This window comes from Chrysochloris asiatica, unplaced genomic scaffold (genome assembly GCF_000296735.1).
Source record: "Chrysochloris asiatica unplaced genomic scaffold, ChrAsi1.0 scaffold00003, whole genome shotgun sequence".
NCBI lineage: Eukaryota > Metazoa > Chordata > Mammalia > Afrosoricida > Chrysochloridae > Chrysochloris > Chrysochloris asiatica.
Window position 1 is genome coordinate 22,264,227 of NW_006408521.1, and position 22,783 is coordinate 22,287,009.

The window sequence follows — 22,783 nt, forward strand, 5'->3', positions numbered from 1 at the left end:
GGCCTCCAACCTAATTCTTGTTCTTAAGCAGTGCTTTGCTTATCCTGGGTCTCTTTCCTTTCCATATAAAGTTTGTAATTGCTTTTTCCATCTCTTTGAAGAATGTCATTGGAATCTGGATTAGTTATAAGTATTTTTTTAAAATTTGTAATCTTCCTCTAGTTGAGTTCTGATTATCAAGCCATCGAGGCTAGGTCAAATGGGTACTGTCTACAAGTTTGGGTGTTCTTGTGCCTCTCCCCTTACTTTAGTTGGGATACTTCATTCTCAGCTCTAGCCCTCTGTGGCTATGTCCTTGTCCATGGGCTCAAGTGTCCTCAGGTCTTACCATATTTTGGACCAACCAACCCTTCCTTTTCTCTCTTTCTTCTCCAGGTCAACAGGAGTCAGTGGACTGTGGTTGAACTCAGCCCTTTTCTTCATTGCTGCCTTTCCCCCTCTTCCACTCACCAGTAAACAATGTGGTCTCCAGCAAGCTTACATGACTGTGTTCCCTTTGAGTCTTAGAAGGGAGTTTGTCCTAAAGGAACTTGATTGCTTGCCTTGATGGCTTCCTGGAGAACACCTTGCTTATTTTTGTAGTAGCCAATCTTGCTGACATTTTTGTTTTGAATTTCCCTGATGATCTTTCTTTGAAGATCTATCTTCTGTTGCTCTAGCTTTTCCAGTCCGGTCTGCTTGTCCTTGCTAGTGGGAACGTCCCACCTCAGAAGGCTTTGGATTGGACCTAAGGTCCTATACTCTGCAAAAGCTCTGCAAGAAGCCTATTTCACTGGGAAAGTTCTAGAACCTATTTTAGGTATTCCAATCAGTTATAGGCTGAAGACGGGCTTACAAGTTTTCTATAATCATGTTTCCCAAGATTCCTTTCTATCCCATTCAAATGTATATTTTATAATATAATAGGCAAGGGAAACCAATATTCATAAGACAGTCAAGCAATTTAGTATCATTTTCCCTCTTCAAGCTATGCCTAGATCCCTGCATCACAGAGCCCTATTGTTCTAAGGTTGAGCATGTATTACTATGTACCTCTGTACCACTAGGCCATGCAAACCTGTCTCAGTGTTCCCCTATCTATCTTGTTCTTCTGCCTCCTTCTGTTCTTGTATTGCCCTCCCCCACACCTGAACTAAACCCCCCACCCCAATCCCACTGTTGTGGTTACCTTATATTCCATTAATTCTTCCCTCCACTTAAGACAGTGTGTTTTATCCTGTAATCTACCTGACCTTCCCACCACCTGGATCTCTATTCCTCTGTGTTTACCTTTCACATTGTAATTGTTTTGAAAATAGACTGACCTCCCAAATCCTCTGTTCTTATAATTTATTCTGTCAAGTGTTCTCAGGTCTTACCACACTTTGGACCAACCAGCCCTTCCTCTTCTCTCTCTCATCTCCAGGTCAACGGGAGTCAATGGACTGTGGTTGAACTCAGCCCATTTCTTCATTGCTGCTTTTCCCACTCTTCCACTCACCAGTAGACCAATGTGGTCTCCAGCAAGCTTACATGCCTGTCTTTCATTTGACAACTGAGTTCACAGTAATGCTGCCACATACGTCATTTTCTGGTTGTTGCCTGTTTTTGTTGGTGCTTAGCCAACAGAATTTCCTTTAGGATGTTTTTCATAGCAGGGTTGGCTTTGGCAAAATCCCTTAGCTTCTGTTTATCCTGGAATGTTTTGATTATACCACTGTATTTGATTGATAGCTTTGCTGGGTAGAGGATTCTTGGGTGGCAGTTTTTTTCTTTCAGGGTTTTATATATGTCTCCCCATTGCCTTCTTTCCTGCATGGTTTTTGTTGAGATATCTGAGCTTAATCTGATTTGCTTGCCTTTGTATGTTACACTTCTCTTTTCCCTAGCTGCTTTCAGGATTCTGTCCTTATCTTTGATTTTGGAGAGCTTGATTATTACATGTCTTGGTGATTGTCTTTTAGGGTCTGTCCTTCCTGGGGTTCATTGAGCTTATTGAATGCTTATATTTTTGCTTTCCAGGATGTCAGGAAAATTTTCTTCCAGAAGTTCTTCAATTATCTCCTCTGTGGACTTGTGTGATTCTTCCTGTTCCATAATGCCTATAATTTTTAAGTTATTCCTCTTCATGTTGAAAGATTTATCTTCTAGCTCACTAGTTCTGGCTTCTATCTCCACAATTCTATTCCTTTGCCCTTTCAGTGTATTGTCCATTTCTGATATTCTATTATTAATTGCTTGGCCCTCTTTCTATAGGTTTCCAATGTTCCCAATGCTGTATCTATTTTATTTCTTGCTCCTGTAGTACTTTCCTGACTTCGTCTTTATTTTTCTCAACTCCACTGTATAGTGTTTTGATACATTTTATAATCATTTTTCTGAATTCCTTCTCAGGCATTTCCAAAGCCTGCCCATCTTCCAGTATGGAGTGTAGGTCTACTTCTAGCTCATTTGCCTCAGTCACTTTATCTCGTTTCTGGACATGTGCTGATATGGTCATCTGCTTCTGCTTTTTGGACATATTCAGGAGTTATCTGTGGCCTTAATAATTAGACAGGTGTGTGTTTTGGTATTTTTTATGCTTTCTGATTGCCTCCAGGTAGATGTGATCAGGAGATGGACTTCCCTTTTCACTCTTCTTCCTAAGAAATTTCAAGATGCCACTGTTGGTCATTATGATGTAACTTAGGATTTAATTTTTAGCCTATTTCCTTTTTAGTCTGCCTGTCCTGCTCCACAATCACTGTTCAGGCCTTTTTCCTAGTGACAAACAGTTCAGAACCAGTCGTAGCCATTTTGCGCTGCCATTTGGTTTTAAGTGGAAACTGTTACTTTAAATTTCGAGATCTGTGTGCATGCGTAGTAGAACCCTCCAGGGGTGGTGGTGGGGTGTCCACTCACTCAGGAACCCCTCTAGTCAACAGAATGGAGGTGTGCAGCCAATGAGAGACCAATGAACAGATACAAAAAAAATAAAAAGTGTCCACACCTTTGTCTCCACAGTTCTGTCAGGCGTCCATGGCTGCTCTAATCCTTCCCCTGCTCAGTCTCACCCAAAATGGTGACTCCAAGAGCAGCTGAGCATCTTGGAATTAGAAAGCACTGGATTTCTTGCTTCTGCTAAAAATTCCCCAAGCTGTAAGCCTTCCTACATTCTAAATATTCCTTTATATGTGGTTCAGAGTTCTGGCACCATCCCCTAAGCCTGCTTGGTCTGGTATTCTGTGTTGCTGCTGACGGAGCTCCTCACTGCACTTCCACCCGATTCACTATCTTGTTTGTTCTCCTTTTCCTTCACTCTTACTTTATTTACTGGAACCACGAACGATATGATTTGAAAGAAATCTTAATGGTGATTCAGCTCAGATGTTAATGGTAACTCTCAGTCCTCCATACCACAGAAGTTCAGAATGAAGTGATCTCAACCAGAAGCTGACTGAAAAAGAACTTGCAAGTGTGTCTTTGTATATCCAGATTTACATAAAGGAAACAAAAATTGACAAAACAAATATTTTCCTAACTGACCACTTTGATTCTAGACTTTGAATTCTAATGGGCAGAAAAATATTTATATTATTTTAGTAACAACCCGTCTATAGATAGATAGAGATCAGCTTCAATGATTAAAATCCTAGTGCTCACTCAAAACACAACAACAATCAGTAAAGAAACCTATAATCAGTCACAGCAAGATATTAGCAAACATTTTAGAATTTATTTTTTTCTCATCTAACCATATATATGAGTCCTGGTGTGGCAGTGTGGGTAAGGCATTGTGGGTAAATGCGTCAGACTGCAAAGAATACTCTGATATACAAGGCTAGCAGTTTTTTTAAAAAAAATCACATGTACTAACATATTTGTGAAGTAGGAGATTGGACACTGATATTCAATCAAATAAACTGGATGCTGAGGAAGATATAACTGAACTGTTATTCATATCCCTTTGATTTTTATTTATCACAACTTAATTATGCTCATTAAATTTAGAGTGTTAAAATCTGAATTTGTAAAATATATTTTTACTCATGAAATCATACTTCTGTTTACAATACTGGACTTCTACATTGACATTTCATTTGAAAATGAAATTGAGCAGCTAGAGTTTATGGTGAAAACCGAGGAACTCCTATCAATACAAGGTCCTCTCCCAGCCTCCTAGCCGCTGCCCATGGACCAGCAGAGAAGAAAGATGGAGGGCTTTACGGAACATCTACAAGAGCAAGTGAGAAACACTACGTTAACACCTCAAAGATGTACTAAGTGGTCAACTCTTCTCAATCTTAGTCACAAGTCAAGCATGTGCCTTGTTCTATCTCTGCTTCCAGAATGGTCTTTTAGGAATTCATTGCAGTCTAGGATGCACTATTTTGAAATGCTAGAGAAAAACTGTTTTAGGGTGATAGTAATTGCTTATAGGTAAGGTAACTTCTCTTGTCAGCAATTATGTTTAAGCATTTTTTGACATCTGCTCAGAACAAGTAATTTCTACCATCCCTTTTCTAGCTCAGGGACAACACAGCACACCAAGCAAAATTTCATTTTGTTGTATACAAGGTTGTGATGATTCGGAACTGACTTGATGGTATCTATAAAAACAAATGTCCACATAAATATTAGTTAGCCTCAGTTCAAGCATTTCAACATTTAAATGTACTAAGCATGGCATTGCCAGTTTAAATACAAATGCCTCTAAGAAGTTTACTTATTTTATTCAGATATTTTTAACATGTTAGTCTACAACTCCCCATTCCATTTCTTGGACTGCTTTCAGTACTAGAGTGGAAAAGCACTGGATTTGATGTTGAAAACTTATTTATGACGCTAGCATTACAATGATATCAAAATCAGAAAAAAGATATTGTAAGAAAACTATGCACCAGTAGCTTTCATATAGATGCAAAAGTAAACAAGCCACTAATGCAATTCGCCATACTATCAAAATAAGACAGCAAAATCATAGATCATCTCAAAAGATGCAGAATAATTAACATTAAAAAGAGACAAAAAAATCCAACAACGATTCACAATAAAAACTCACCAAACTAGGAAGAGAGGGGAATTTCATCAATCTGGTAAAGGGCATCTATGAAAAACTGAAAGCTAGCATTTTACATAATGATATTAATGATATTGTTTGACAATTTCCACATTCTGTTGTAGCACACCTTTCTTTGGAATGGGCACAGATATGAATCTTCCAGTCATCTGGGCAGGTATATGCGTTCCAAATTTCTTGGCACAGACTAGTAACGTGGCACAATTCAGCTTTACATCATTTGCAAACTGGTGTTCTGGAAGCCAGTTTTTTAACACCTCCAGTGCAGTTTGGATTTCTTCCTTCAGTATCATTGGTTTTTGATTATATACTACCTCCTGAAATGGTTGAATGTTGATCCACCACACTGGAGGTCTCTGAACCTCAACTTTACATAGCATAATGTCCTTCTCTAGGTCCCTCCTGATACTATGAGAGACGAAGTTTCATCCTGGCTTCTAAGGAGCATTCTGGCTGTACTTATTCAAACACGGATTTGTTTGTCCTTCTGGCAGCCCATGGTAGTTTAATATTCTTCTCTAACATCATAACTCAAATGCATCAATTCTTCTATGGTCTTCCTTATTCATTGTCCAACTTTCACATGCATATGAAGTTATTAAAAATACCATAGCCTTGTGTCATGAAAGAACATTTCCCTAAATATGTATGAAACCTTATTTCCTAAAATCTAAGGTATAATTTGGGCAATATTCAAGACTTCCCTCCAAAGTAAAAACAGACCTTAAGATGTCAAATACGAAAGGGCTCACCCATGACCCCCTTCATCAACTATACTGCCCACTGAGAGACAAAAAAATAAAGAAACTTAGCAAGCATTCTGAACTGGACTATGTGTAGAGCAGAAAGGTGGTGTGTTCCCATGCTACCTTGCTTACTTGAGTTTTAAAACTCTAACTTGAAAGCCTACAATGACATCAGATTTAGTATCTGGGATTTACAGCCCACAAAAGATTTCATGTCTAAAGTTTCTTTTTAGGACATCCTGGCAAACCTTCTTCACTTTCAAGAAACTTTCACAGGACCAAACACTCTGGGTGGTGGAGATAATTATGTGCTATGGACTTGGTTCCGACTCATAACAATCCTGTATAGGGTTTCAGAAGCTGTAAATCTTTAAGGGAGCAGAAAGTTTCATCTTTCTCCCACAGAACCACTGGTTTCGAACTGCTGACCGTGAGATCAGCAAACCAACTTATAACCACTATACTACAGGAGCGCCTTAAAACACTCTGGACATAGCACACTAATCATTCTTGAACAAACTCCCCAAAGCAGAAGCTTCTTCTTTTACAAGATCAATCTAATGTCAAGTATACTACTGTTGTTAACTGTTATACAGGGTTTCTGAGGAGTAGCTAGTGGGTTTGAACTGCCTCCCTTGCAGGCCCGTGCTTTATCCTACAGTGCCACACTAGGACTATCCTATTCTCTGTTGTACCTCTGCCAGAACTCCAACTTCAGAAACAGGTATATTTATCTCGTGACAATCTTTGGCCCCAATTTTCATTTAAATGAGCTCTTACAACAATACTTTGTTGATTCCAGGTACCACATCTTAAACTAGGGACACCAGATGTTAGCTCAGAATATCACCTAAATATAAAACCTAGAACTATAGAGATCATCAATGAAAACACAGACAAACTTAGGGGCTCTAATATACATACACTATCCAACAGAAGACAAAATAGATAACAAACACCTCCTAAAACTGTGAAACTTATACGTGTATCAAAAGATTTCTCCAAAAGAGTAAAAAGGGAGCCCAAAGACTGGGAAACATTTTTTTTTGCAACGACATATCAGACAGACAAGGGATTAATATTTTCAATTTATAGAAAACTACGATACCTTTACAAGAAAAAGACAAACAACCCAATTTAAAAAATGGGCACAGGACATGAACAGACACTTTATCAAGGAAGACATTCAGGCAGTCAGCTAACATAAGGAAATATTCACAATCATCAGTCACTGCTGTTGTATAGTTGGTTCCGACTCATAGTGACCCTGCACAGGGTTTCCGAGGCTGTAAATCTTTACGGGAGCAGAAAGCCTCATCTTTCTCCCATGGAGCAGCTGGTAGTTTCAAACTGCTGACCTTGAGGTTAGCAGCCCAATTTGTAACCACTACGCTACCAGAGCTCCTTAGACAGATGCAAATCAAAACAACAATGAGATACAAAATCTCATACCAATATTAACAGTGAAATTAAAAAGAAAAAACAGAAAACCACAAAAGCTGGTGAGAGTATGGAGACTAGGACCCACTTATATTGCTGGTAGGCTGTAAAATGGTTTAACCACTCTTGAAAACCCTATGGACGCTTCCTCAGAAAGTTGGAAACAGAAATATCTTATGATCCAGCAATCCCTCTAATTGATACATATCCAAAAGAAATACCAGCCAGGACACAAGTAGATACCTGCACCCCTATATTCATCACAGTGCTATTTACAATAGCAAAAAGATGGAGACAGCCTAAGTGTCCATCAACAGAAGGATGGATAAACAAACTTTGGTACATACACACAACGGAATACTATGCAACACAGAATATTATGAAACACAGAAGAATAACAATGAATATGTAAAACAACTCATTACATGGATGAGCCTGGAAGACATTTACTGAGTAAAATTAGTCAATCACAAAAGGATAAATATTGGATGAGACCATTATTGTAAAAGCGTAAGAGAAGGTTTAAATTCCTATAAGAAACAATCCTTTGATGGGTTACAAGTGGTAGGAAGGAGGGGAGAGTAATTCATTAAACTAGTGGATAGAGCAATTCACTAGCTAATGGGTAGACACACTTGATAGGGAGGGAAACACACAAGTGGGGGAGGGCAATAAACAAGAAAAGGGTGGGTGGTAGAAGAATAAAGACATAGATGAAGACACAGGAAGGTATGCATGAACTAAAGGAGATAGAGGTTGTTGTTCTTAGGTGCCATCGAGTCAGTACCAAATCATAGCAACCCTAGAGATAAACAGTGATATATACACAATCCTGGAACAACAGTGATCTGTGTACAGATGAATGGGTAAGTGAGGACAGGCGAGATTTATACATATTTATATACCCCCACAAATATATAATAGTTTGAAAGAGGACATTTGTACATGAATCTTTTACTTTTACTGTAAACACAACTACGAATGTGGTGGAACATGCAGCAAGCAAAACAATGAAAACTTCCTAGATATTATCAAACATCTTAAGGTATGAGTTGATGGTCCTGGGAGCTGAGGACCATAGACTAGGGGGCACCATGGGCAATTGGCATAACATAGTTCACAAAGACAACGTTCTATATCCTGCTTGGGTGAGTAGTGTCTGGGATCTTGAAGGCTCATGAGTAGCAGTCTAAGGTGCAGTTCTCGCCATGTGTGGTAAGAATTGAAGAGGCTTGGAATCAGCTAATTCAATGGACTAATGGAACATGTGAACATCAGTCTCCACAACTCTTAAGACCAGAACTAGTACCTGCTACCACTATCAACTGCCCTGAAAGGGACCACATTAGAGGATCCCAGACAGAGTGGGAGAAAATGTGGAATAAAACTCTAAATCATTTAATAACAGTAATAATAAAGACTGGGCTTACTGGTCAGAAAGAAACTGAAGAAATGTGAGATTACGGTTGTAGACCACCCTTCAGATCTGAAAAGGCACTCATCCTCATTCCTCATGGCCCAATTTTCAGCCCATCAAGTAGACAGGTTTATAGGGCTGAACAACACTAGCAGAGCAGGCTCACCCTGGAACGGTCAATCATTCAAAATCAAAAGGGCAACATTTTCCTAAAGATAAAGTTGAGAAGGGAAAGGAAGATGGATGGAATACAAAAGGAAGCAGGGTAACTGTTGTTGTATGGTGGGGATTACAATCATCAAAATGAAACAAAGTGTATTGTTTGTTAAATGTAAAACTGATTATCTTGGCTGTAAACCTTCAATTTACAATAAAAAGTTTTTTAAAATACGGCATGAAGTAAATTAATCACAGAAGGACAAATACTGTTATGACCTCACTTATATGAAATATCTAGAATAGACAAACGTATAGAGATAAAAGTTTACTAATAGTTACCAGTGGCCAGAGGGAAAGGGGGAAAGGAATCATTGTTTAGGAAACAGAGTTTCTGTTTATGAAGATAGAAAATGTGGCAAACGATATTGGGAAAGGTTTCACAATTAAGATAATTTGTGTCACTAAATTATACATGTGAAAAAATTGTTAGCAAGTATTTTTCACATATTTTTACAAGTTAAAATTATTTTTAAAAATCTAAACTTTTTTAAGCACTATGAAATTACACTTATTTCTCCTTAACTGACTATCTTGTTATCCAACATTGCCCATTTGTGACAATTGTACAAATCTACTCTCCAACTACTGCACATTAACAGTGTATATTTGAAAGTCACAAACACCAAAGTGCAAAGTGACAGTAATGCTGGCTATGAGGGGTAAAGTTATGTGTGAACTTGGCTGGGTTATGATTCTTGGTGGCTTGCAGTTATACAATGAAGTAGTTATCTTCCATTTTGTGATCTGATATAGGTTTCTTCTACTTTTGCATAATAACTTGGTCTTTGGAACATGTCAGTAAGTGAGAAGTGAGTGCCATTTGTGTACAAGATCATCTTGAAGCAGTAACTTGACTTCTTATATGCACTCTGTAATGTTCTGGACTTACAATGAAGCAAGTTCATTTCCAGTTATTCTTTTCCTAATGATGATCACTTGTAAAACAAGCAAACAACAAACCCATCTGTGTATTTTAAAACAGTTTTCAAAATATTCTTAACAAAAAACATTAAAGGCTTAGTAAAATATATATTTGCAATGTGACTCTGAAAAACATAGACTATAAAACGACCAAAGTCACTCTGAAATTTCTATGAAATAAGCTTTGACTATTACCATATATTAGAAAGCCCAAACAAGATTAAAATTCAGGAAGAGATGTGGGTTCTAGTTACAGGGCATCCATTAACTACCTGAAATATTGGACCAAATTATTTTATTTATCTGAAAAGCAGTAACTAATATGCAACTTGCATATGATACGGATGCATGTATCTGAATGAACGCATGCACATATGTACTTAAAGACTGCAATCTACTCTGGGCCTAAAATTGTATATAATTGTTTTTTGTTTTAAATCATTTGGAGCTTCTGAGTTAACTCAGTAAAGCACCATTTTATCTGTTTTAGTCTTAATATAGTTAAAAGTTTAAAACATTTTAAAATCTGTGATTATAGGTAAGATATAAGAAAGGATTTTAATATCTATAATAACAGTATCAATATGCTTAATAAGATTTTAAAAACAGTACAGTGTTACTGAAAAAAATAAAACCATTCTAGAGAAGCTTACTTCCCACCATTGTGCTCACCTTCTATCTGAAAACACTTTTTTTTTTTTTTTTAACTTTTTACTGTGAACTTAATGAAGGTTTACAGAGAAGATCATCAGTTTAACATTCGACACCTCAGACACTTTGTTTCATCTCAATGACTGCAATCCCCTCCACACAGCATCAGCCATTCCACGACATCCATGTGGTTGCATTTTCCTTCTACACTAGACTAGTTCCATTCCTTTTACTCTTGACTGTTGACCATTCCATGTGAGCATATATTACTAATACTCATATTTCTTGATGCGTCTTGATTCTTTCTCTAAAATATAGTCACTGGTTCTCCTATCTCTGGGGAAAAAAAACCTTATCTCTTTTGTCAAACTTAAAGTCAGTCCTGATATGGAGAACAATGATAGTTTTCCCTAACTTTGCAGGACTGGGTAGAGAGTGGCCGACACTATCAAAACTCTTAGGGGAGATGGTGTGACACTCTAGGATAAATCTGGACCAGAAACCACAGGTCAGCATTTCAAACCCATCAGTCACTCTCAGAAATCCAGCACAGGATAGCTGTGAGTTGGAACTGACGGGATGGCATACAACAACAGGAGAGATGGCAGACCTGAAATGAAAATGCTTACACTTTTTCATCAGAAGTAAAATTTAAGCAACTTACCATTGTTCCAAAAGGAATGGCTCTTGAAGCATGGTAATAAATGGCTATAAAATTAATGAAGAAGGCAGTGCCACACACCATTGCTGGGATCAGGAATGCTCCAATAAACATCTGTTTTATCCATCTCCTTCCTGAAAGACAAGGGAAACTATGAAAACCAGAAAAACAGACACATGTTCATATTTAAAATACCAAATTAGTTATTTAAAAATTTAATTTACACATCTTGAAATCTTAATTAACAACAAAAAGACATAAAATGGACAAAGGACTTAAAAACACATTTCACCAAAGATGACATTCAAATTGTCACGAGACACATGAAAAGACACCCAGTGTTTAGGATGCAAATCAAAACCACACTATACACCAACTGGGATGGCTCGGATTAAAACAACAACAACAACAACAAACAAACAGAAAATAGTAAGTATTAGATGTGGGAAAATTACAATCCTTATCCATTGTTGGTGGGAATGCAAAATAGTATGGCAGTTCCTCAAAAAAGAGGAAAAAAAAAAAAACTACCATATGACCCAGCAATTCCACTTCTAGGTTTATACCTAAAAGACTTGAAAGCAGACTCGAGAAACGTGTGTACCAATGTTCAAGGTGGTACTATTCACAATAGGCAAAAGGTGGAAACAACCTAAATGCCCATCAACAAATGAATAGAAGACAAAGTGTAGTACATATATACAATGGAACACTACTCATCCAGTAGGAGAAATGAAGTCTTGATACATGCTACAATACGGGTGGTGCTTGAAGGCATTACGGTAAGGGAAATAAGTCAATCACAAAAGAACAAATATTGTGTGATCTCGATCACAGAAAAAGACAAGAAAAGGCAAATAAATGTATAGAGACCAAAGTTTATTAGTGGTTACTAGCAGTGCACAAGAGAGGGACAACGGTGATTAGTGCTGATGGAAAAATTGCATTGATTAAGGAAGGGTAGGGTTGCAAAACTGATTGTTATAACTGCTGTCAAGAAGTTGCAAACATGTAAAAAGGTGGTAAAGTTGTATAACATATATATACAATGATGACAGAAAAAATAATCAAAGATTTAGCTGCTGAGGCTGCTTATGTACAACCAAGCGCCTCATAGAGTTCCTTGGTTGGAGGTTTAGGTCATGGCAGTTTCATTGAGACATCCCAGTTAACTGGCCTAATAAAGTGTTAACGTGTTCTGTTCAATCTCCTCATTCACTGCACAGTGCCTGGGATCTTAAAAGCTTGTAAGCAACCATCCAAGGCACAACTGGTCTCTATTCACCTGAACAACAGAAGGCAAACAGTCAGGAATAAAAGGAAGATATAGAATGGGTGACTAAATGCTTCCATGTTCAACTGCCTCCTTTGCCAGGAGACCAGAACAATTGGATGGTTACCAGTTATCATTACAAACATATTGATCAAAGATTCCATAGAAGAATCCTGATCAAAAGAGGGAAAAGGCAGAACAGAAATTCAAATTCTCATAGACTCTTTCTGGAGCTGTGGAAGGTAGATGAGCCCTTAATACTATTGCCCTGAGGTAATTTTTAATCCTTCAACCAACCAGAAATATCCTCCAAAGTCTCTTAAAAATAAACAATAGTTTAACTTGTTGTTTAAAGTGCCATCCAGTCAATTCCGACCTATAGCGACCATGTATAGAGTTTCCAAGGAGCAGATGGTGAGTTTGAACCACTGACACTGTAGTTCAAACAACTTTGCAGTCTGACGCATTAACCCACAGAACCACACCAGGACTCCATAGTTTAATTAGTTAAAAAAAAAAAAGAAAAGGACAGTCTTGCATATTATGTTCTTTTAAGATCTACCTATCTATATAGGAGTCCTGGTTTAGCACTGTAGGATAAGCACTGGACTGCAAGGTCAGTTTGAAATGCAAGGTCGACGGTCCAAACTCACCAGCCTCTCCTCATAAACCCTATACAGGGTGGCTATGAGTTGGAACCAACTCAGTAGTACTTAACAACATATAGGATAAAAATGACAGCAACTCGAAAGACCAAATAATAGTCTTAGGGGACAGGGAGTTTATGCTAAAGAGGGAGAAATAATCCAGAAAAGATAAGAATGCAATCAGTCTCACTAAATTGTACATGTAGAAAGCGCTGAATTGGTATATGTTTTGCTGTATATATTCTCAATAACAAAATAAAATTTAAAGAGAGAAAAAAAGATCTTGCAACTTGACATTCTAATTGTTTCAAAACATTAGGGGAAAATAAAAGTCTAGCTATTCAAGTATTTATAATGGAAACATGGCTCTTTTAGAGGGCACACTGGAAAAAAGCAGTGAACTGCAGGAAAACGTTCAGATGCTTTGTCGTGATTCTGCCACTGAACTGTGGTGAACTTTAGTAAGCCACTCAGTAAGGGGTTTTCAAACTCTTATTTGGAGCTCTGGAGCTTCTTGAGGTTGTCCATGAAGTGACTGGTGACAACAAAGCCCAGTTCTCCCAGCCCTGCTTCAGCCAAAATTCCACTTTCAACAGTTTTACACATTGAAGTTTCGAATAATCTTTCAACTGAAAAAGAATTTGTATACTGCTTTAAAGATATTTTTTAAGCCCCTAAGTTAGTCTCAGAATTTACTCTTAGATCTATCATTCTGATTATAAATATGCATTTAAATGTATTTCTGTGTTTGAAAAGAAAAAAACAATAGTGTGTTTCATGAACTCTAGCAATTAAAATCATAGATTTGTAAGTGTTACTATTTCCCTGTACACCTCTTTATATTGCCAAAACTATATAGTGAGTCAACAACAACAATTCCTTAAATAATCAAGAAAAATATTTTAGCTATGTAATCAAAAAGTTTAAACACTGTTCATAACAACCAGCCAGGTAAGCAAGAGCTGTATTACTAACAGTGTATGAGCAAGTGCACTGCTAGGGAAACATTCTGCTAAGAACAGAGTGTAAGGACTTAACACTAGATCACGCATAAGCAATAATAGGGACCCAAACAGTAAATCTCAGAGGAAAGACAAGTAGTACCTTAACTTTTGTTTTCTTTCATATAAACTTCTTTTTAAATATCCGTCTCATAGAATTACTATGCTAAATCTTGGCATTCGTTCAGAATGAAAACTCTCCGTTTCATTTCTTTTTCAGGTCAAGTTTTAAGAACCTCTCCTTTCCAACATCTAGCATTCAAACAACACAAAGAGGGTGGCAACTAACTGAAGTATTATTTTTCCTATTGAATGCTAGTTTTTTCCAAATATTCTCGCTTCTTGAACTTTCCATTATCTTCTCAGATTCCACATCCAACTCTATTTTTCCCTTTCCCCCAACAGTCAACTAGAACTCCACGTTACATAAGGTACCATTAGTAGCTCAGGCATCTGCATTCTTGCGCTTTCTACTGCTCCCCACACTCTTGGAGATACTGGTTTAAGTTCCAGACTACCCTTGGGTTCAAATGAAGCATTTTCCAGTACACTGGGTACCTTGACTTTTAAACCCACTGCCCATCAAGTTGATTCCAACTCACAGCAGCCCTGCATAGGGTTTCTGAGGCTGTAAATCTTTACAAAAGCAGAACGGTTCATCTTTCTCCTATGGAGCACTTGGTGAGTTTGAACTGCCAACCTTGTGGTTGCAGTTCCAGTGCTTATTTTATAGCACCAGTTCAAATCCTGAAATAACTCCGAGATTTTCTTCATTCTCTGCATTAACCACAATATTAACCTGGTTTTTAAGGGTTTTTTAGGCAAAATAGCAGGACATAACTAGATCTCGTCAAGGCTCTATTGGTCAGAAAATCTACAGATTAATGTTTGGTAAGATTTGATTGATATTCATAGATTTGAGCCTGAACTCTATGATCTTTCAAAAATAAGTGTAGTATGTTTTTGTTGTTAAGTACCATCGAGTCGGTTCTGACTCATAGCAATCCTGTCTAGGGTTTGAGACTTTAAATCTTTGCAGGAACAGAAAGCTTCATTTTTCTCCCATGAAGCTGGTGGGCTTGAAACACGGACCTTGTGGTTAGCAACGCGATGCGCCCCAAGTGTAGTATGGTGGTGGTGGTGGCTGTGTGCTGTGGAGTCGGAACCGACTCATAGCAATCCTGCACAGGGTTTCCGAGGCTGTAAATCTTTACGGGAACAGAAAGCCTCATCTTTCTCCTGCGAAAGAGCTGGTAGTTTGAAACTGCTGACCGTGTGGTTCGCAACCTGATTCGTAACCACTACTCTACAGTAAAGGTAATTTTCTGCTTTACATAAATCTGTTTCTGTAGGGCCTCTTTGTGTGTATACTGTGTGGTGGAGGGAGAGAGTGCTGCATCAACTAGTAGGTCTAAGTCCAATTCACAGTAGAAGTTCCTTAGACTACCATATAGGTTTCCTGAAGGTCAAATATACAGACTAAACACCTAACTAAAATAGTTGGGAATCCATAATACTATGCCCTAAAGAAACCCAAAGCAGTATCTAAACTGGAGGTACATACCATGTCAGGGTTCGTGTAATCAGTAACAAAGCAGTAGCAGTCCAGGAGACCCTGAGGTAAAAGGCAGGATCCCCTAATACCAACAGTGCCTAAGATGGGGTGTGACAGTCACATGGGGAAGTCTCTAATCTGGCAAAATAGTATTAAGATCTTTCAACAACCCTTCACCCATGAAGTAAAATAGAGAATCTATGCTTTCAACACTATTTTGATCCCAGACAATCATGAGAAAGCAAGGACACAGAACACCATTATGGGAAGCAACATCATGGAGTAGTTGTCCTTCAATCATCCATGCAGTGTTCATCATTTCTAGGTCACAGTAAAGGAGCAAGAGGACAGTAAAGAAGAAGCACCCACAGTGAGAGACTGTAGTACAAGTGACAGAAATCTGCACAGAGTCCTCTGATAAATATTAAAAGTCAACAGAAATGAACAGCTCTCTTTCCTGTTCTCTTTGCACTGTTTAGAAACTACCCAGAAACCATTAAACGTGCCTTTATATTGAGCATAAGGCTATCTGTGATGTGGAGATCTCAAGAGCTATAGAACATAAAGCAAAGGAATAGCAATACCTGTTCCTCAGGGTTAACTTCACAGTGGACAAAGGAGATCATTCATACTCATCAGAAAGAAAATTTAAGGGTTCCATAAGAACAAGATAAAAAACATAATAGATTTGGTAGAGTTCTAGGAAATGGGATAGCAAAGGGTTTTATAAGGGCTATACTGCGCATTATAAATCTGAAATACCTTAGTGTAAAATATTAGCATCTATAATTGAAAATACAAAGTGATAACTCATAAGGTACCTCCTTGTCTAGCATAAAGACTTCCTCCAAAATAACCATTCACTGGAGATGTAGCGGCATAAACAAATATAGCTGTACTGAGCATGGATCCCCTCCTATAAGGCAAAACACCATATATGATCAATTAAAACCAATAAATTAAAAAACAATCATACAGTCAATTGCATTAACATTACTTTAATTTCAAGGAAAAATTTAATACAAAGATATTATTTCCTGAACTGCAAAGAACCTCAAAAGGTTACCTAGTAAATTTCTAGTTAAGACTATACTTAAATGATACCACGCTGCTCCTAATTTTTTCTCTTTCACCTGAAATTAAATTTCCTAATAGATGCAAACAAAAATTTCTTATTTCTTTGGCAAAAATATTAGAAGCTGGCACTAAACCTGTTTTGCCACCCTGCAAACCAACTTCATCATATGAAGCATGATAATCATCTGTTAAGAAAAATGACTACATTATTCTTCATAAACTGCTAAAGATTCCTGCCTGCTGATAGGAATAAAATGAATTAAATATAATTTAAATTAATCACTATTATTTGAAATATTAGAACAATGAGATTTCCCCTATGTAGTTTCCCGTATACTATTGTGGAGCTTATTATAAGCACTAGACTGCTAGCCTCAATGTCAGAGGTTCAAACCCACTAGTTGCTCCTTAAAAACCCTACATAGGGCCGCTACAAGTTAGAACCGACTAGATGGCACTTAATAACATACTGTTAAAAATGATTTATAAAATCATTATAAACTGAATAGAACTCAAGCTCCCCTTTCAAAAAAAAAAAGGCCAATCACAAAGAAAAATACTAAAATAACAAATGACAGCACTATTTACTATGACATAGAAAAATACATAACCCACTAACAAGGATTAAGTCAAAAGTGTTGCTATAAAATCATAGAAACCTTTACTATACAAAAATATCAAAATATGAAGCTACTATTCAGAGCTATATGGAGGTCTATATACTGTAAAGGTGGTGTTCCATCCCTCAAACACTTCCTCAGAAGAATTCTATGCTCTTTAATTTACAACAAATCAAAAGGCAGTTTGGGCAACCTCAAGAGACTCAGATTGTGTTCCTTTTAAATGTTTTTGGGGGAAGAAAAAGAAATCTGAAGGTGCAAGATCAGGTCTCTAAGGTGGATGAGTTAAGGTTCCCAGTGAACTTCACAGAGACAGCTACCCCCAAAGAATAAGCAGGTACACTGTCATGATGGGAAAAATAAAAATTCCTCACTACAACTTCTCTGGTCTGTTTCTCACCAGTGCGGTTTCCAATTTTCTTAAAACTTCTTCCCAATAAGCCTCTATTGATCATCTTGTGTCATTCAAGAAAATCTATCAAGATTACCCCTATGAAATTAAAAAATACACCTACCATAATCTTATGAATTGACCTCTCTGCCTTGAATTTAATTAGCCCAGCAGATTCCCTCATATTCACTATTTTGATTGGACTTTTGGAGGCACCCTAATGAGACTAAGACACCATGTATTACTGAGAGAACTTACCTGCAGCCATCCACTGTTTAACGAAATTGTTTGGAATAAACCCATGCTTGTATGAACTAGAACCCTTAGTAGCAATACATTTTGATTTACCCTCATATAACCCTTGTCAGTTTAAGCCAAAGAATGCTCTGTAAGTATAATTTGTAAAAGCATCATCATTAATGGGTTCACTGGGATGATAGACCATGTTCATATATTAGTTGCCTCCTGACTAATGGTTATTACTATATTCTACTGTCTATCTTTGTAGAGTCCTGGTATGGTGCTATGGGATAAAGCACTGGACCGAAAGGTCGGTTTGAACCACAAGGTTAGAGGTTCAAACTCACCAGCTGCTCCTTAAAAACCCTATACAGGGCCGCTATGCATCAGAATTGACTTGACAGCACTTAACATCAACAACCTCTGTAGAATACAAACATATCACACTCCTCTGCCCAAACAGCTAAGCTCATTACCTAAAAGTGGATGCAGAATAGTTTAAATTTTCATTTTTACAATATTTAATTTCCATTACTATACACTGAAACACAAATATGGAAGCAATATAAGAATTTGTCATTCCCATGTTTAAAAAAGACTGTGGGTACCAAAGTTAATTTTTTTTTCTTAAGAACCCAAATTGAACAGTGTTAAGTACTAATTTATTCTTCCAGGAGGAACACTAACAACAGAGTCCTAGTGTGGTGCAGTAGGAAAAGCACTTGAATGCTAACAACAAGGTCTACAGCTCAAATCCACTAGCCGCTCCTCAGAAACCCTATACAGGGTCTCTATGAGTTGGAAATGACTCAAAAGTATTTAACAAAAACAACAACACTAACAAACTGGACCCATGTTCCATCTATGAGTGTTTATGTGAAGGCTTAACCATGCTGAAAACTGAAAGGCTTCTTTCAGCCTAAGACCAGTCTAATATTAATCCGAATTCCTGTGACTAAAAGTCCAAAATGACAATGAGGTACTTACCAAAGATAGTTTACTACACGGAAGTATGAGTGACTGCCAAAGCTTTAAGTATGAAACATATCCTTCACTTCTTTGTTCATAAGCAATCTATGAGCATGTATTTCCCCAAAATAGATCAATTTCATCTATACTGAAAAATCCACTGGGGCAGGGGCTGCCTTCATTCATCTATGCAAGACTGGAGAGAGGGATACCTAAGGAGCTGCTTAACCCCACTGCCCCCTCACTACGGCAAATTTCAGAGCGGCAGCAGCATCTTCACCAGGCTCACCCTTTCCTTCTCAAGCTCATGCCTTCTTGAGCAAGTGTCACATTCAGTTTGTGAGCCACTTTTATATAATACCACACACTACATTTGTACTCAACATCTAGGTATTTATGTGTACATCAAGTAAACCCAATATAGAACAATAATCTATAGTAATGACATCAAAATAACAATGCATGACTTCCTTGCTAATTCCATCTATTAGAGAGCAGTCTCATACTCTTAAAACTGAACGTTTATAAGTGAAAGAGCTTCTGTATTTTAAAAAAGAGCTGCCTAAATGGTAACTCTAACATTTTGGGGAGGAACACAGCAAAAATTTGGAGTCTACAGAAGTTACCCTCAAGTGACTCAAAAGACTCTGACAGTACAGTTAGGGATGAATTTAGGGATGCAAGGATGAATTCAGGAATGTAGGGAAGAATTTAATCTGCTAGTTAATATGAAACTCTATTTGTTGTCATATTTTAAAGGGTTTTCTTGTACCTAAGGTTTAGTTGATAAGAAATATATGAATTACTCACCAGAATTCTGAAGCTTACATTTTGGACAATTATTTTCTTGTGCAATAAATAAACTATAAAGGTTATATTAAAGAAACCAGTAGGAATTATGGAGAAATCACTTTGTCCACTGATACATATTCAGTCCAACAAGTACTGGCCGAGCACCTTCCATGTGCAAAACTCTACAGGTAGGTACTTTGAAAATTCTAACTAAGACACAATCCTTGCTCTCATTATCTGGTGGTGGAAAACAATTTAGTGTAAAGCTAAATATTTAATACACAATGAAAGAACTATTTTTTTCAACCAAATGCCACACATATATGAGAATACATTATGAGCTACATAAAATGTGCCGTTTTGATTGAGGATCTCACATGGTGGCATCTGAAGTGCCTGAATTATAACCGCTGCCACCCGAGTTCTTTGACTACAATGTTATGGGGCCACTCAACTGGGTCATAAGACCTTTGTGAATGTACAACTTTTTCTTATAATCAAAAAAAAATCTCACATCAATAATTTCTTTTTTCAAATGTGTTAACATACAAAGGAAAAACAAATAAAAAGTAAAGACAGTATATTCAATAGGATTGCTATTTTCTCTTCCCTTCAATTATTGAGCTAATTTCTTAACCTCGTGATTTTTCTACCACTCTCTTTTTACTGCATTATTTTGTTTTCTGTTCTGTAGAGAGTTTCCTTATTTTGGAGGCTAATGAAAAGTACTGATTCAGTAACTGTGAAATTCTTTTATTTCTTATGAAGATTTAACTGGACCTTAAGCTTTACAAAACTTAATAAATAAAGTGCCTATTCACTGTGTCAAACAGCTATGGAATGAAAAGTAACCTCTGCTCATACCTCTAATGGAATAAATATAACCTTTTCTAATTAACCAAACTACTCAACAACTCTTAGCATATAAGAGAAAAATATGATTATAAAAATTAATGCTCATTATTTAAATTTTAAGAAATAATAATACTATGCTAATTAAAGTCTGTGGTAATTGAACTCAACAAATATATTTAAAGGCGCTCAAATACAAAGGAAAAGAGTATTTCATTTAAGCACAAGCACTTACTCTGTATATAAATCTTCTATCATTGCAACAATAATAACAATGAGAGACACAGCAAATATCTGACATCCAGAACCGATGAGAGAGGAAAATATCAGTGGGTGACTTGACGGTCTAAATACATCTCCATGCACCTGCTTCCATCCATACTCATCTCCTAGGTCTCTATCCTAGATTGTTATGCACAAAGGAGAAAATCATTCAGGATCAGATTAAAATACAGGCAGGTTCCCTCCCTCTGAACTTATAGCTATTACAAGGGGTTCAAACTACCAAGAAAAGGCACTTCAAATTTAAATCAATCAAACCCTTAAGTATTGTGGTATTTACTAAGACTCCTGAAGGTTATACCCAAAAGAATTTCAAAGAATGGAAAGATAAAAGTTTTGGGAGCCAGAAGAAATGGTCAAAATAGAACTGTACACTGACTACTTTAACCTCGCTTTCAGACATGCCAGGTTCTCCCCATTCACATCATGATGGTAACTTCTCCACAACTACGGGAAGTGGAGAGCAGAAAAGTGGTACTGATGCTGGTACTAGATGCCTTTTCCAACACAAAATCATCCCTGACATCCAGAATCTGGGAAAACTATCATAAGTGGCTATCTACATTTAACTGTCTATAGCATTTTTTAAAAAAAGGATTCAATTTTTACTACTCAACCTGAGTATCTATACAGGGTTCCTTAAAGAAACCACAGTCACTCCAGACCATCATTCAGGGAGAAGCCTGGCCAGGTATGTTGGAAAAAGCACTAAATATTTTGTTTATCCTTCTGATGCTTCACATTACATATTTGTGCTTTCAATTCTCCATTTGTTTTGTTCTATTTTCCAAACTGACATTTAAAATAACTAAGAAATGTAATGCAAAGTGTTCACTCACCATGTCATCCATTTCTTCTTCTTTACTGTACCGGGCATAATCTTTTCTCAAAGTTCTCATTAAAATCATGGAAACTAAGCCCACCAGGAAGATAACCATCATAAAGGAGTTGAAAATGGAAAACCAATGAATCTAAAATAACAAATAATAAAATGTTATCAACATGAAATAGCAGTCACAAAATTCACAGGCTTCAGGATGACAACTGCAATGTTAACAGATTCTTTACCTAAAAATCCAACTTGGACAAACAGAATGAGTATTCATTAAGCAGAGGGGTTGACTTTCTAGACAGTATGCTTTAGATTCACTGAAAACATTTACCCAGATTTTCAGAATCACGTTTATTTATTAAGCTTTAGATTCACTGAAAACATTTACACAGATTTTCAGAATCACGTTTATTAAACAAAGTGTGAACTACCCATAAGGCATATGTTATTCTATGTTACAAGGGAAAGAACAGGGGCTTTGGAGTAGCAGAGGCCTGGGTTTGACCTAGGTTCTGCCAATTTCTAAGCTCAATTTTCTCAAACAAAATATGGAGGAAATAATTCATAAGTAATCTATGAAGCTTAAAAATGTGTACACTAAGTTGGGCACTGTGTCTGGCACAGTAGATACTCAAAATGTTAGTTCTCTTCCCTTTAACTGAGCAACAACCTGAACATTTCCAGGACAATTCCATCATATTGGCTGTCATGGACTTAAGCCACTTTCCTAAGTGACTCTCTTCACTTGCTTTGAGCTCATCCTCTCCATCCTGTCACCACAGCATTCACTGCTTTCTACATTAACTTCCCATGGTACACGGTACATTGAGGTGCCCCATAGTTCCTCAATGTTCTATTTTTCCCACACAATAATCACAAAATATGTTGAGATTCTGGTTCATAATCTTAGGGAACTACTGTATCTCTGAAGTCTTGAACTCGGTGCATTTGATTTCAACTGGGTTAGATCTGTGATAATGTCCAGTGATTCCTTTATTTATTAAATCACAAAAGTTCCTGGGGGACAATCCCTAAATGTCTCTTCTCTCTTCAGGGTCCATATTTCATCCTTCACCTACACTCGCCTGCAAATGATCCTTTCTTTTACTATGTAGCCTGACTTTCTGCGTTTATCCTATCAGGCTTCCTGGCAACCACC

The 22,783-nt window shown here is 37.2% G+C and overlaps 1 protein-coding gene across 1 annotated transcript in view; it reads right to left on the bottom strand.

Moving 5' to 3' along the window:
• The window catches only part of TM9SF3 (transmembrane 9 superfamily member 3), a 77,844-nt gene that overhangs the window by 21,322 nt on the left and 33,739 nt on the right, over window positions 1–22,783 (bottom strand). The window contains exons 6-9 of the mRNA XM_006831191.1: window positions 21,632–21,763; window positions 20,746–20,912; window positions 16,391–16,485; window positions 11,097–11,227 (exon numbers count right to left, since the gene is read on the bottom strand). Coding sequence (XP_006831254.1) covers window positions 11,097–11,227; window positions 16,391–16,485; window positions 20,746–20,912; window positions 21,632–21,763 — 525 coding nt within the window. The remainder of the gene's footprint in view (window positions 1–11,096; window positions 11,228–16,390; window positions 16,486–20,745; window positions 20,913–21,631; window positions 21,764–22,783) is intronic.